The sequence below is a fragment of the Pelmatolapia mariae genome, linkage group LG1, assembly GCF_036321145.2.
Source record: "Pelmatolapia mariae isolate MD_Pm_ZW linkage group LG1, Pm_UMD_F_2, whole genome shotgun sequence".
Taxonomy (NCBI): domain Eukaryota; kingdom Metazoa; phylum Chordata; class Actinopteri; order Cichliformes; family Cichlidae; genus Pelmatolapia; species Pelmatolapia mariae.
Genome location: NC_086227.1, coordinates 13,841,465 through 13,856,799, shown reverse-complemented (window position 1 = coordinate 13,856,799; position 15,335 = coordinate 13,841,465). Strand labels below are relative to the sequence as shown.

The 15,335-nt window shown below is 41.0% G+C and overlaps 2 protein-coding genes across 5 annotated transcripts; one reads left to right on the top strand and one right to left on the bottom strand.

The window, feature by feature from the left end:
* Positions 1-313: 313 nt before the first annotated feature.
* On the top strand, positions 314-7,140 carry LOC134627015 (fibronectin type III and SPRY domain-containing protein 2). Of its 4 annotated transcripts, none has more exons than XM_063472952.1 (13): positions 314-512; positions 617-854; positions 1,107-1,202; positions 1,425-1,658; positions 1,814-1,836; positions 2,714-2,835; positions 3,090-3,254; positions 3,412-3,546; positions 3,690-3,843; positions 4,532-4,665; positions 4,996-5,128; positions 5,206-5,382; positions 6,322-7,140. In XM_063472952.1, the coding sequence occupies exons 2-13, from the start codon at positions 672-674 to the stop codon at positions 6,569-6,571; spliced, it is 1,806 nt and encodes a 601-aa protein (XP_063329022.1). In that variant the 5' UTR covers positions 314-512; positions 617-671; the 3' UTR covers positions 6,572-7,140. The 4 variants fall into 4 exon arrangements, with proteins under 4 accessions (XP_063329022.1, XP_063329013.1, XP_063329006.1 ...); XM_063472943.1 differs by having other exon boundaries at positions 314-549; positions 649-854; XM_063472936.1 differs by having other exon boundaries at positions 314-549; positions 643-854.
* On the bottom strand, positions 6,736-15,080 carry LOC134627042 (KH homology domain-containing protein 4-like). The gene is made up of 14 exons (XM_063472964.1): positions 14,935-15,080; positions 13,714-13,978; positions 13,497-13,616; positions 13,290-13,366; positions 13,015-13,067; positions 12,679-12,884; positions 11,935-12,143; positions 11,340-11,400; positions 11,017-11,074; positions 10,557-10,792; positions 10,171-10,275; positions 8,554-8,639; positions 8,355-8,473; positions 6,736-7,883 (listed from the first exon to the last, which is right to left on the bottom strand). The coding sequence occupies exons 1-14, from the start codon at positions 14,961-14,963 to the stop codon at positions 7,753-7,755; spliced, it is 1,755 nt and encodes a 584-aa protein (XP_063329034.1). The 5' UTR covers positions 14,964-15,080; the 3' UTR covers positions 6,736-7,752.
* Positions 15,081-15,335: the final 255 nt, after the last annotated feature.

Below are 15,335 nucleotides of genomic sequence, written 5' to 3'. Positions count from 1 at the left end.
TTGTGTGACGTCAGTTGCCTTCACCAGCCCCGGAAGTTATCGGTCAATATGAGCTAACGGTTTTACTAACACAGATATCTACCTTTTAAAGAATACGCTGTTTTGACATAGAATGGTAACCACGAAAAACCCACCCTTGGTCACTAAGAGCAGGCGGGTCCCAATACAGAAATTTCTAATCCAATGCGTTTGATGCGTGTAAACTAAAGTTTACGAGGAACCTTGAATGCACCATAAGCCTCTGGTACGGTCTTTAACTTTGACCTTTAAATCACATGTTCGGGGATTTCCAACTCCTAAAAATTAAAGGATTTAACTTTTAGTTGTTGTTCCATTACAATGTCAGCAAATCTCAGACCTCTGCAGACTTTCGATCACGTTTAATGGATCTATTTCATGAATAACGAACTTCCGGCGTAGATGTTTGGCATGCCTGTGAAATGTGAGCAAACACAGTCGCCATCTATTTCTGTCACTGCTGTCCTGCCGGATACTGCTGCTGGCCTGAAAAGGTTGTTTAAGAACCAAACGGCTCCCTTAATTTTACAGGTAAATTTGTTATCAGCTGTTTGCTCACTATAGCAGTTCTGCTTTGTTAAATTCTCCTCCGATGCAGTTTCAGAACACTAACGGGTACTTAAGCCTCAGTCCTCCCCTGAGTCCTTGTCATCATGGACTTGTATGAGATCAGAGGAGGCAGGCTGGGTGTGATTGCAGAGGAAGCCGAGCTCCAGGAGTTAAGCAGAGAGTCTACTGCTATGGAGACCTACAATGTAGGCTCACCTCCATCTCTCACTGGAGCAGAAGATGGAAGTGATGGTGAGGAGGATGCTTTTAAGGAGGGAGAAACTGAGGTGAGGACACTAACTAACTACCTCTCAGTCGTCTCACTGCATTGAATCACTTCTCTGAGAGAACGCCAGTGTGAATGGCAGCACAATACAGAAGAGTAAAATGAATAGCTGGGTGAGGGGAAACATCTGATTAAGATACACTCATAGTAAACAGCAACATAAACTCTTAACTGTTACCCCTCATTGTAGTCTGTGTTGCAGGTTTGAATTAAATGTGAAAAGAGCTCAAGCTTGCGTTATGACTGCTTTCAGGGGGAGATCATCTTGATTCGCGATCAGCTGCAAGAGAAGGTTGCAGAGATGGAGAGCTTTGCTGGTCATCTGGAAGAGATCTTCCTTACAGTGGAGGTACTACTCAAACGTCCAGTCTGATCTCCTTTGTTTTAACATAATTTTACTGTTTTATTATCATGTGAATATGCAGAGATGCTTTTTTCTTTTTTTACTCATAGACAGTAATAAAGTCATCACAAGCTTATTTTATTACATCAAATTGTTCTTTTTTTCTTTGTTCTTTCCTGTACAACAAATGTGTTACCCTCTAACTCTCTCATATTATTGCACGTACAGGAGAATTTTGGCCGTCAAGAGCAGCACTTGGAGCAGCACTACAATGACGTGCTGCAGACGCTGTCTCAGCGACAGGATGAGAGCGCGGCAAGGTTGGAGGAGGAGAAGAAGGGTAAGCTGGAAGCCCTGTACGGTCAGCTGCTGGCCTGCGGTCAGGCACTCGATGCCTCCAAGGAGCTCATCGAGACAGCGCAGGAGGTCTACCGCAGCCAGGACAAGAGGCTTTTCTTGAAGGTGATAAATGACTCCACTGGATCATATTTGCAGATGGCCCCAAAAAATAAATAAATAAATAAAACATGGCCAGCTAATGCAATTGTGGATATGAAGCATTGATTAGCATTTATTCATTTAGCTATTGAAATGATTTTTTTGGATTTTATTGACAGACAGTTATGCCCACAATTAAAAGGTAAGCATGAGGCTGCACAGTGAGTCTGCACGGTGTGACACTGCAGGTGTGATATTAAGAGACTGAGCATTAATAACATGTGAGATTTGTCTTCCCTTTAGTTTCAGACTTTAGTTTTATTTAATTTGATATATTTTAAAATCCCAGCTGAAGGTCCACTTACTGAACTTAACCCAATACAAATTTCCTTACTTTTTGTGCTAACTATTTTATTTATTTATTTTTTTTGTAAGGTTACTTCCTGCCATTAAACCTATACGTTGGAAAGCCTGTTTATTTCCCCTTAAATGTAGCCACGTTTATTAGGGAAAATGCATTTGTGGGCTGAGCAGCAGAGTTGAGTATGTGGGTCGCACCCTTGAAACACTTGCCAAATTTCCTCTCCCAATACCAGTCAGCTTATTCTGCTACTGACTCTTGTTTGGTGTAGTTTATTGGACTGGATGATTAAAGTCTGAAGAAACAATTTATTAATTTAACAAACAGGGCCCTGAGTAGCACGTGGAAGATCCACACACAGCCACAACAGCCTGGCACCTCCTCCTCATGCTGGTCACCAGCTTGGTCACACACTGCTGTGGGACGGCATCTCAATATGGTTGTGTTGGCTGAGTTGCGACAAATGCTGTTAAACTGACAATATGTCTTATTTCTTCAGACTTCAATCATTCATATTCATTCATGGGCACAACCCACAGACACAACTCTGCTGCACAAACTCCATCCACTGTACAAAACATGCTTGCATGCTCGATGAAAAGCACGTAAAGTATTTATTTTATGGTCAAACTTTGAACATTGTAAGTAATCATTAGCCTGATAATGCACTGCACACTTTTTTAAAATCAGGGCTTTTTTTTGTTCTGTACCACACTAGAATCGAGGAGTTTGCCAAAGACGAGGTTGACCTCACGCTGTCTACATGTCTTGAATTCAACACACCGCTCGCTGACCTGTCAGATGTCAAAACCATGATGGACTCGATCAACATTGTTCCAGGTCTTAATCTACAAATCGCCTCCTCTGGTTCACTTTCCGCCTCCTTCTCTGTCACTTGAAAAATACAAATCTAGGAACACACCGTCTCTTGCGCCACTGAAAATGAGAATCCTAATAATAGGAATCACACAGAGGTGTCAGTGTTGAGCTTCAATCAGAACAGAGCTGTCTTAACATTTAGATTTTTGTACTTTAAAAAGACTTCTTGATAACTGTGCTGAATTTACAGTGAATCTCTGTCAAACAACCCCCAGCTCCATCTGCCCCAGTAATCAATCCCCAGATGCCCAACTCTGCCACTCAGACATCCCTGCGTGTGTGCTGGAGCTTGTTCTCTGATGACACGGTGGAGTACTATGAGCTTTACTACAGGCCGGTGCTGGAGGATACACCAGCAGACAGCGCCTTCACACCGCAGGGTATAAACCAGAGACGCTGCCTGCAGATGTGCACTGCATGTGCACATCTGATGTGCACAGATGTGCATAATGTTACCATCTGCTGCTCAACTTGTATCTACTGATCTCTCTGAAAATATTGTGATCTAAAGGTGTGCTCATCTTTTTGTTTTTTAAGTGAGCAAGGTAACGTTGAAGGAGACGCACTGCACTGTTGCAGATTTGCTGCCCAATGCTCAGTACGAGCTCTGGGTGACGGCTACCAATACCACAGGCATCAGCCCAGCCAGCGAGAAGGCCTTATACATGACGGGTAACAAATGTCACTCTCCAACTACGTGAGGAGTTCTTAAACTTGTGGCAGTTTAAAATAATAATTGTTCTGCTCCTCAGCTTTGCAATCACTCCAGAGTGGCGTGTCGGTGGGAATAAAAGTCTAAATTCTTTCTCCCCTAGTGCCATCACCTCCAGTGATTAAGCAGAGGGAGTGCAGTAGCTGTCCAGAGGCTGCTCTGATCCGCTGGGAGTCAGGAAACACCAACCCCGTAGACTCCTACACGGTGGAGCTCAGGGAGATGGGTGCAGATGGCACAGAGAGCAGCATTACCGAGTAAGAGGTGTTATTAACGAGACCGATTCGGCAAGCTCAAAATTTAACCGTGCTCTCTCCTTGAAATCTGTCACTTTGAAAAGGCCGCGCCTAGAGTTAAAGTTAAAATAGCTCGGTAAAAATAGAAGCGCTTCACTGGAAACACAGAGCTTCAAAGACGCAGTAACCCGTGATATTAGGGTGGACTGGCTTTTTCCTTTGATAAGGCTTTTGCTTCAAAATAAACAAGCTGGTGTTAGTGCTTGCCTGGGAAGTTTTGTTTTTTTGAGGTCCCATGGATATAGAGCTGCTGAATCAAGATGCACTCTGTCCTAGAAAATCTATTCTTAGCTTCAGCCCTTGCAGTGCTGTTGGCCTCAGCTAGAATGCTGTGCCCACATTTGGGGTCATTTTCATTTCTTATCCAGTCGCTCTGGAGAACACTTTAAACATTTATCTGTGCAGTAAACTATCTTTTTATTATGATTTTTTTTTTCAAGGTAGACTTAATCTAAAGAAATTTTTCAATTATCAGTATATACAAATATAAGTTTCTATTTAACCGCCAGAATTTCAAGGTGATCTTTCAGTGATTTGTGTTTTGGTAACCATACTCAATAAAATACAGTTCACAAAGTGGTCACTGTTCTGCATTTACTATACATTTAAAGGAAGACGCGTGACCCTCATGTCTCAATTACAACCCCAGGTCTATTGTAGCAGTGCCCACCTGTCAGTGTCTGATCCAGCTGCAGCCAGGACGACGTTACCTCATCTGTGTGAGAGCGGTCAACATCGGAGGGCCCAGTGACAGGAGTGAACCAATTACTATCACCACTACAGGTGAGAAACAACTGGGATCAGCATTTTCATTATGCTTTTGGCTCACTCATAGGCGGTATGGACCTTATCGTTTAAAGCAGAACAGTTATGTCTGTTTGTAACTTTAAGCATCTACTTGGTGATCATCCCCATCATGTTTGAGACTCCTTTCACTCAGAAAGAGCATATAAGTTTATTTATTGTTAGCCTTGTATAAACAGAGGTTACACGGTTAGAATAAATCAATCTGATGTCCTGTGTTTAAGCCGTAGCTTAAATAAATATACCTGCTTACTACATACATGGATTCAGGCAGAGTCTTTGCAATCAAACATCCATTTACCTGTGCAGGTACGTTTTTCTATCTCCTGGAGGACACTGCCCATCCTTGCCTGTCCATCTCTGAAGACGGCTTCACAATCTTTTATGGCGATGAAGAACTTCCAATAAGTGCCATGGCCTTAGATGACAACACCTTTACCAGGTGCGAATAATGGGAACCTTGACTTGTAAAGATGACTCTGTACACTTGCAGATGTTTAAATATCAGTGTCTTTACAGATGTGTAGCTGTCCTCGGGGATCTGATTCCAGTGCGAAGCAGGCATTACTGGGAAGTTGAGGTGGATGATGGGACAGAGTTCCGGATCGGAGTTGCCTATGAGAACACAGAGAGGAACTCGTACCTTGGGGCCAACAGTACCTCGTGGTGTATGAGACACATCCTGAGTCCATCCAGGTAGCAGTCAGTACCAGCCAGGGTCCTTTCATCAGCTTCACTGCTGAACACCCTGTGATGTCCTGTCAGTACTCTTTATACACATTAGTACTCGCCCAAAATAACTGCACACCAGGGATCCTACAGGTAAACTATGCCTGTGAACGACTGTTTAGCAAATATACAAAAGCACAACTGCTGAACCGCAAAATACTCGTATCTGATTGTTGTAACAAAGTCCCCATATATTTCATCTTAATCATCTCAGTTTGAACAGCGTCTGAAGAAATCTCTTTAATTATACTGACAGTTTTCAAGACAAGTGCTATAGTAGCTTTGGTTTTCTGCTCAGTCATTTTTCTTAAATATACTTGTTCCCTGAAAAGGAGCAGACATTTTCACAGGATTACACAGACCTAATAGATGCAGACTTTTTCACCAATCTGATAGCAGAATTAACATGCTGATCCTCTGAGGGCCTACTATTGCAGTTCTCAGAAACTGGGCCAAGACTTTATTTTTAGCATTCAGAAATTTTCCCTTTCCTAAGCAAAAAAAAAAAAAAAAAAAAAAAGTGCATCCGTTCTGTGTGAAACTAAGCCCATTGAAGGGAGAAAAGCCCACAGCTGAATATCTGTTACTTTATAATAGTTTCTATGGCAACTCTTCTTGGAACAAAGCAGGACAGATGAATTATCACATTTAGCGAGTCATTCGCAGCAGCATATCACACGAGCCCTGAATATGGCTCCCATTGTGGGCATCTTCTTGTTGATTCTGCCTACGCACAATTTAACAAGCACATTTTTCATTTTCTTTAAGCTGCAGCCATTTGAAATCCTGCTGTTGGCTCATTATTCAGCATCTGCTTTCCCTAATGGCTGACAGAGCGGGAAAATCATCAACAGTATGAATAAAATTGCTTTTTGACACACTCAATAACGCTTCTCTTTTTGATAGGCATAAATACGAGTTTCTACACAACGGCTGGAGTCCTGACTTGAGGATCACCGTGAACCCCGTAAGGATTGGAGTGGCGCTTGACTATGACAGAGGGACTCTGTCTTTCTTTAACGTAAATCTGGAACAACACCTGCACACCTTCCACTGTCACTTCCGAAATTACGTCCACCCCTGCTTTAGCCTGGACAACCCGGGAGCGCTTACTGTGCACAACGGCATAGAAGCTCCCGAATACGCATTCATCTGACAGTATCAACATGAAATAAAAACCCAGGCAACAAGGCCAAAACAATTATCGTCTTTAATACTTACCAAAGTGCTCGGTGACATCGAACAAAACCAATGTTTGTAACGCCAACCTCCATTAAAAACTGAACTTTCTCACTGAAGATAACACACTGCTTTCAAATGCTTTTATTATAGTATTCCATGGGAACAGGCATACACCATTTTCCAAGATAAGAAAAGGTTTCACTAGATTGTACAATATTTAAACCACCTTTGACTGCAGCAGACTTGAGTGTTTAAGTCCAAAGGAGGAAATAAGGAGCTGTTTTTTCTTTGCGCCCCCACCAAAAAAATGCATTGGAGAAAAAAATGAAGGGGGGAAAAAAAACCCCCAATTTAAATTATAATACAGCTCTATTCACATATGTAGAAGGAAAGTCCACCCAGAATACTTCCACACACTGTATAAAGTGGCTACTGATGATGTTTGAATTTGCAATCAGATCACTATTTCATAAAAAAATAAGATGTAAATAAACCCCCCCCCCCACAAATGTAGCCCAAAGAGGTGTGACATTTTAAAATAAACCCACACTGACACTGAAATAGTTCGCATCTAGACTTCTATATTTACATTTTCTACACAGGCAGCAAAAAGTTTAAATATGCTCACCCTCACCTTAACCAGCGGGTTCACATGCCTGGTGTCAAGGGGTTATATATATTTATGAAAAAAAAAAAAAAGAAAAAGAAAAAAAAAAGGCATTCTGGAAAATTTATAAAAAAAATAAAAATCCCCCCCCCCTTATTTCCACGTGTCCTTTTTTTAAAGCATGTTACGACTGCTGTATAAAGACCGATGGGCTTTCAAGCTTGGCTACCTGATTTATAAGGTATGTCAATAGTAAAAGGGGTACACAAACTTTCAAATAACTGTCTTCAAGATCCTTACAGAGCTAAAATTAAAAATGCATCTGTTCTGAAAAACTGAAGAATAAAAAGGACTCTCCTCCGCTTTGTGCAAAGGCAGTTGTCAGCAAATATATTTGTCTTTGTAGTAAATGTGGTGTAACATGCCAGAACAGTGTATGATACAAGGGTGGACTTTTCCTTGAATGTGGTTTGAGTTTGTGAAACTTGCTGATCTACTGAATGTGGTCTATGAATGTCCTGGACAGTGGGGATGGGACGGGGCAGAGGTTATGAGTTATCTGTCTTACTGCTGCGGCTCCTCTCCTCCTCTTCATCGGAGGAATCCCCTCCGTAGGGCACTAACCCTGATGTATCACTGAACACTTTAGCCTTCTTCCCGCACACCTCGTCTTGAACACCTGCAAGAGCACAATAAAGGAAAAAAAGAAAAATGGAGAGAGAGAGAAGTAGAAGAAAGGTGGGAAATATGAGTAAGAGAAAAAGAGAAAAGAGAGGGGGGGGGAGAGACAAAGCAGGAGAAGAAAACAAAAAGGAAACCCATTGAGGAGCCCCATATTAGCGGTGGTTTTTGAGTTCGTTTGATCCACAGCCAGGGGAGGGAAGATATCAAATGAAACGGCAGCAGATCACACATCCATAACAGGCAGGTCCAGGGACACATGTTGAGAGAGAAAACAAGGGAAAGACAAAAAACATATACAAGAAGAGCATGTTAGTGAGTTTCACCAGCGGAAGGATTCACACAGGTCTCCACTCCTCCCCCATTGCTCCACGGGGGGGAGATGCCATTTCATGTAACAGACAACACCACAGAAGAAATATCTGAGTACTCAGGCTCTCAGAGTATTAGGAAATAAAGAACAGCATACCCAATGAAGCGGTGCTGCTGGGCAGACTCGCTGGATCATCCGTCACGGCATCTCTCGGCCTTTTGCGTGCAACAGCGGCGGGAGCCACGGAGGGAGGTGGCGGGGGAGGCATCAGAAACCTGAACAGAGAAAAATGTGAATATCTACGCTACACAAGACTCACGAAGAACATACAAAGGGAAATGATCTTTGAGCAGACCTTTCTGCTTCTTTCTCCTCGCCAACACTGGGCGCAGGAAGGGTGGACTCCTGATGAGCTGGACCCTCTGGAGAGATGGTGTAGGGCTAAAAAGACAAATACAGAACATTCAAGGCTTTTTAAAAACTTTCTAAAGAAAAAGCTTGTCTCAAAAGAAAATTATTTTAGCATGTGAAAACCTTGGAAGACACTCAGAGCTTCCCATTTGTTTCAAGTTATTTTCATACTCAGCTAAGGCTGCAACAAGATCCAGCAAGTTTGCTCACCTACAAAGAAATGAACAGTTGCTAATTTTTATGGTAGTTTCAATGTAATGGAGAGAAACCAGGAAAAACAGACCCAATTTACATTTTTCAAGTTATAGACTATCCCCTAAAAGCCACATCCCACAGATAGGCTGTGCGGCACAGAGATTACAAATAATTACTCCTGATCTCATTCAACTCATTATGTGTATCAAGCAAACCCGTCCAGTTACTTCAATTTAAACCTGTCCACCATCATGAGCATGACCAAACAACAATGCAAACCTGGTGACAAACTACAAAGAAACATCTTACTACTGTCAAGCTCTACTTTGAGATCAAATACTCATTTCACTCATCTACATGTAAATCATTTCAGAACTTTTATGCCGTTTCTTTCTAAGTGAGCCAGCTAACAAATTCAAGCAGAGGATCAAATAAATATTTCCCCCGCTGTATAATACAGACCTCTTGCATGCACTAAGGCATTAAAATCTTTAATATTCTTTTTTAAAATATCTGAATTTAAAGGCAGATCTATAGTAGGGAGCAACTAGAGAGAAATCTGCTTACAAATTACAACCCAAAGTGCTTTTGATAGGAGATGATAGGCACTACAGCTTCAATAAAGTTTGTTTTTGAACTGAGCACTGATAAAACATGATCCGATTTTCATCTAAGCCAAAGTTATGGCCAAATGCAATCAAACAAAAAAAAAAAAAAACCAACAAAAAAAACAAAACAACCCAAAACAAACCTGTTGTACTTTTCACATCTTTACTGAACAGTAATTACTTAAAAACCTAATGTCATCTTCCTAATTGGAACATGTTGTTAGGACATACTTTAACACATACTTTACCCAGCATGGACTCTAAATGATCATGCACATGGAGAGTGGAACTGCTGGTGTTTTATTAGCACAATAGTGATCGCCTATATTTCTGACACCATTGTTAATTAAAAAAAAATTTTCAGAGTGATGCAGATGAAACTAATGTCTGTGATCAAAAAACACTGCTTAGCTCCGTTTGATGGCCATTTGTATTACAGACAATAACTTTCAGCTTAAACACTTATGTAACTTGGTAAACAACTAACTCAGAAAACAGAAAGCAAAAGAGACGGTCAGTATTTATGCTGAACTAACTAACTGAAACAAATATTTTCATACAATAATTTCATGAGCTATAATTATGTGTAATTCTGTCCAATTTTGGTTGTTTAGCAGCGATGCCTGAAGCTTCTCTGTTTAAAACCAGACGGACTAATCAGCTGCAATTCAGACAGGTTTATCGGTGAGTAATGGTCATGTTAAAATGGGCAGAATTATCTATTAGTGATATGTTTAGGTGTTAACTCTTCAGCTAACCTTTTCATCCTTAGCCCCCTCCTGGAATTGATGCTTGGGACTTCCTGAGTCAGGGGGGGTATTTAAAGATCCTTCAGGCTCCACTGTCTCACTGCTGCTTGGATCCTTGGGTAGGGCAAAACCAACACATACACATTGATGCTGCCAAAGGACTTTAAGAGAACTAAAACTCCTCCTAAAGACCTCGACGACTTTCATGTCTTATTGCACTTCTAGTGTAAACTTGCACTGAAACTGGAAACTGATTAATCTATTCAGTGGTTTTAGCTATATGATGTCACAGTTTTTGATGGCTCTTCCAACAAGCAATTAAAAATGTAGCACTAAATCAGCTGACTAACAAATGGGAACTTTAAGTAGTGGCAGCTTTAGACTTTTATAATTACCTGAACAAGATAGGGATGCGGTTTCCTAGGACACACCGGATACTGAACCATTGCCTGAGAAGATGGAGGGTTTGTCGACAAGTTAGAATGACTTGGGGGACCATTTGCCTTACTCCAATAACCAGTGGCTCCTGGATACGCTGAATAGCCGCCAGCATACCCATTTGCTGGGTAGTTATACCAGGACCCCTGGCTAGAGTAATTGCTATTAGGTGGAAATCCATGTACTGCGTATGCTGAAATGAAAGTATAGAACCCTGAGTTAATAGCACATATCACATGGATCGATAACAGGGTGTTTTGACAACTGTGACCTACTATTTCAAGCAATTGCTGAGCCACTAAAGACGTCACGGGAGGATTAATTACCACAAGGAGAACGAAGTTAGTCAGTACCTTACATTTGGTCACCCTGTTGGAATTTGCCTGTTTAGTTACAAGACTTAAGAAGAATACTCACACTGTGTCGAGCCCGTGGCTGTGTATATCGACACCATATGTGCATGCTCAGCTCTCACCTAAAGAATGAAAGAAACATTAAAATGATGTAATGAACCAGACAAAACTGCAGCTCTATAATCAGAAAGTTTTGTGGGTAGGTGCAGAGCACTCAAAACCTATCTCTGGAGATCAGGTGGTTCACACTACCACTTTCACTTTTGGAGGTGGGTATCAGTGAAAACTATACACTTTAGTAGCTTCACCTTCTTACACCTCCTGTAAGACTTTCATGCAATATAAATCACCTCTGACACGATTACAGTGATAACAGTGTGTACTTACAGTTTCCAGGAGACTCTCTGTGAGTTTCTTTGCTGATTCCAATCCAGCTGCATTTGGGTGGCTGTAACAAAGGTCCATTGTTAAACAGGATGTAACAGACTTAGTAAAGGACTAAAGCCACATATTATCATTACATAGACCAACTGTGTAGCCAACACTGTGCCATAACCTTTAAAACTTGTGCTTAATACGTGCTAGCTCAACTCACTGGCACAGAATATACAAAAATAAGCTGCTACGTTGTTGGAATAGCAATAGGAAAGGTAATTTACAGGATTTACGTCATTAAAACAGTTTTTCCGCAGTCTTTACAGAAAGTTTTGTCTTTTCAAGAAGCAGAAATCTCCTTGGATGAGTTCTGTGCCTCTGGATGTCTCCCACATCAATGGTCTGAAGAGACACAACTCTGGCCTACACCTGAACCATTTAGCATATGCTGTAGATGCGCAGTGTTCATCAGGTTAGTAAAACTAGCAAAAGCCATGCAGCAAACGACCATTCGTCTGCAAGCAAGGCTCTAACACTGAAACCACACAGCACATACTGAATGTGTGTATATGTCATTTAACGACTCTTCCAATTAGAACGAACATACCTGATGTAGACATAAAGAGGTTCAAAGGACTCTCGTTTCGATGCTTGTTCTATGTAGCCAGAACCTTTTCCTCTGAGGAAGACTCGAGCTCCCGTCTCTGCCTGGATGTGACTCAGGTACGAACCTGCTGGACCCTCAACCTTTTCTTTCACGTTGAATGAAGGCAACGCTTGGTCCAGACCCACAAAAATCTTTGTGTGCACAAAACTCTGAAGATAAATAAAGAAATGGTTACCTTACTAATACCATGTACCTTCTGGCTGTTTAGTGAAATCATGCTTGACATTAGGCAGAAGTGCTTTGTAAGCAGATGCAGTAATCCAAGGTTTTTCACTGTAGACCAGGGACGTTCTCTCTGCTCCTTAATTTTGGAGGCAGGTATCAGTGAAAGCAACATAGTCTCCACTTGCTTCACTTTCTTTACCTCCACTCCCAATAACCTAGTCTGCATAATTAATTTTAGATTTCATAACCCTAACTTAATCTTAGATTTTGAGTAATGTGCCATTGTTATACACCCAAATAAACAATCCTACTACTGAGTGTCCTTCAGTTTACTGTCTGATTACAGAATCTTTCTCACTAAGCACTGTTAGTCTTGAACCTTTAGTTACAATGTAGAGCTTATTTGTCTTTGTCCAATACTTCAGGAGACATAAATAACAAAATTAACGATCAAGTTATTGATATTTAGGGTGTGATGAGTTCATACAAATTTGACTTTATTTTTAATCATCTGCCTACCCCTAAATGAGGAGCTGCTGGTCGATGACCCTGGGCTGGCACTGAAGTGGTATTGGGCATCCGTGGCACAGTAGGAGGAACGACAGGTCGAGGCGGCTGAGGGTAGAGAGTGAGCGGTGGAATTACAGGCACCTGCTGTCCCCCCGAGGCTGCTGAGGTCCTCATCACATCCTCAGAGATGATCTCCTTTATCCTGATTACAGCCTCTAATGTTGCAAAGAAAAGTGACCGATATTTAAGCATCTGCCACATCAATTGTTACACGCAGTGACATTTGTGAATTACATTAGATGATGTCAGCCTCAGCATATTAAGCCGATAAAATGTGCTACTTACTGTTGACTTGTTCTTGGGTCTTTGCCTGAACGTGCAAATACAAAGGTCTTTGTCTAAATGGAAAGAAAATTGGTCATGGACAACATTTTACACTCCTCTTTATCACTGCAAAAATCATTAATTCAGGTTTGTCTCAACTGTTTACTTTTATGAGATGAACTTCACTGTTCTAGTAAATAATTAATGTAGAGATTTTCTTAAGACACAATATGCAAATGGGTGGGTGGGTGGGTCTACTTTTGCAGAAACAAAGTATTAAGACTTGAAACACATACCCTCTTGCTATTCCCTTTTCAGCTTCTGTCATGTAATGACCCTTTGTTGAAACGATGGCTCCACTAAACTGTCGAATCTGAAAAAGGTAAAAGAAGATTTTAAAAAAGGAAAAAAAAAAGATATTTTAAGAGACAACTTGTTTTAAAAGTTCTTAAAGTGTGACAAAAGTGTTAAATGCAACACTGCTATGGTCACTTTCCACCAACCTCCTCCTGTGTTTTGCCTTTAGTAAGAAGGTCCCTGCAGTTGAGTGGTACATCATTTATGTCGACTTCAGTGACCACCATCTCTTCTGTAACAGCTGGCACAGGCACACTTGGAGGAGTCTAAAATATATGAAATAACACAGAAAACTTAAATTCCATTAATAACCACAAAAACATACATGATTCAGTTATTCAAAGCAGCTCTCTAACTGCACACCTTTGCAAGTAATGGTGGAGGAGTCAACAGCTTTCCTTTTGCCATCAACATAGCATTTATTTTAGCAGCCATTGCTGCAGCCATTTCAACTCCTCCCTGAGGAGATTTTCCTCCCGTTTCTGGTGCCTGGGAAACTGTGCTGTTCGGTCCAGCAACGACTCCTGACAATGAGATAGGGTGGGCTGCATTTTCACTGCTCTTCTGCTGCTGTATGTCTACACTCTGTTTAGGCTGGGCTGGCTTATCCCAACGACTGGTTAGGCACCTGAACAAAAAGATATACAAATGAAAATATAGAAATATAAAAGAAACAAATCCTATAACAATCCAAGTTTATCAAATTATTTATTGACAGTAGTCCTATACCTAATGCTATTTCATCTTTGTTTCTTCCTAAATGTTTTCCATTATGTCTTGGGAAATACTTTACTTTGTTTTGATACGTGTTACGCAAATAAAGTTATAATTATTATTATTTGCCTAAAATAAAAATAAACAAAAAACAACTCCGTGACGTCAAATAAAAGGGGACTAGGTATTTTAACCTAAGGACAGCCTGAGAAATACTACATGAGCACCCATATTACCACTGTCCAAATCAGTCATTGGAATTTAAAGTATCGGCACAACATTTTGTCTGTGCTATAACGATCTGTTTAGATACACTAATACATTGTGATATCACAAGAAAAATTGCCCAACACTTCGCTGATGATGCTAAACATCAGTAAACGTGGTGAATAGCTGTTTCTTTTAGCCAATCGTATTCCGCGTAACTAGACATCTCTGTCATACCGGTGCATTTCAATGTTTTAACAATCTTTCGTGTGTAAAATATGTGGATTCTGGTAACGGTAGAAGCTGTTACCTAACATATTAGCAAATAAGACGGCGTTAGTCATTGCTAAGCTATCAGACGCCGAGGGCTAAGCTAGCTAGCTATCAAGTTACGATACTGTTTCAGGAGTTTTTTTCAACGAAATATAGTTTTGGTGTACACTGACCACATAAACTCAGAGTAGCCCATGTATGTTGTTGGATTTTTTATTTTTTTTGCGTCAAATAACACCCTGCAATCTAACTTTTACTAACAGGCCAGGGTAGTGCTGGCAGCTAGCAGATTAAGCTAACAAACACTAGCTTACTGTTCGGTGAACTCTGCAGTGTGGCGTTAGCTTGTGTAACGACTACTCAGTGCTAATAAACTAAACAGACACTCACGGTGTTTGCCCCGTCATTCCTGAAGACATAGCACAACTCCACTAAATGGGTAGTAAATTTATACTAGTTTTCGGATACAGTACAAAAGCTACACGGCCTTAGCCATCGGTCTGCTTTCTCTCCTGCTCCGGCGATTTCTTCTGACGACTTGTCGCAAAGTCTGACTTGGCGGAAGCGCAGCTGTCCTCATGTTCTGGAAGTCTCTCTCTCACTTTCAGTACGCTTCATAACAAACGAAGGCTCACCTGGTTTACGTAGCGTTATGCTAGTAGTGACCCGAGATTTTTCAGCCTGTTGATTTAAAATAAAGTAAAAGAAAAAAAAAACATTAAAAAGTTTAATTTAATTTTTCCTCCCTCCAGCAGCTTAAACCGAAGACAGCGCGAACACAAAGCGCTTAT

Coding starts and splice junctions, on each gene's coding strand:
- LOC134627015 (XM_063472952.1), top strand. CDS start 672: ATGGACTTGTATGAGATCAGAGGAGGCAGGCTGGGTGTGATTGCAGAG. Junction 2,836..3,089: donor CTCGATCAACATTGTTCCAG/GTCTTAATCTAC, acceptor AACAACCCCCAG/CTCCATCTGCCCCAGTAATC. Junction 3,255..3,411: donor CAGCGCCTTCACACCGCAGG/GTATAAACCAGA, acceptor TTGTTTTTTAAG/TGAGCAAGGTAACGTTGAAG.
- LOC134627042 (XM_063472964.1), bottom strand. CDS start 14,963: ATGTCTTCAGGAATGACGGGGCAAACACC. Junction 10,276..10,556: donor CGCATCCCTATCTTGTTCAG/GTAATTATAAAA, acceptor GCCCTACCCAAG/GATCCAAGCAGCAGTGAGAC. Junction 8,640..10,170: donor AGGGGGCTAAGGATGAAAAG/GTTAGCTGAAGA, acceptor TTGTCTTTTTAG/CCCTACACCATCTCTCCAGA.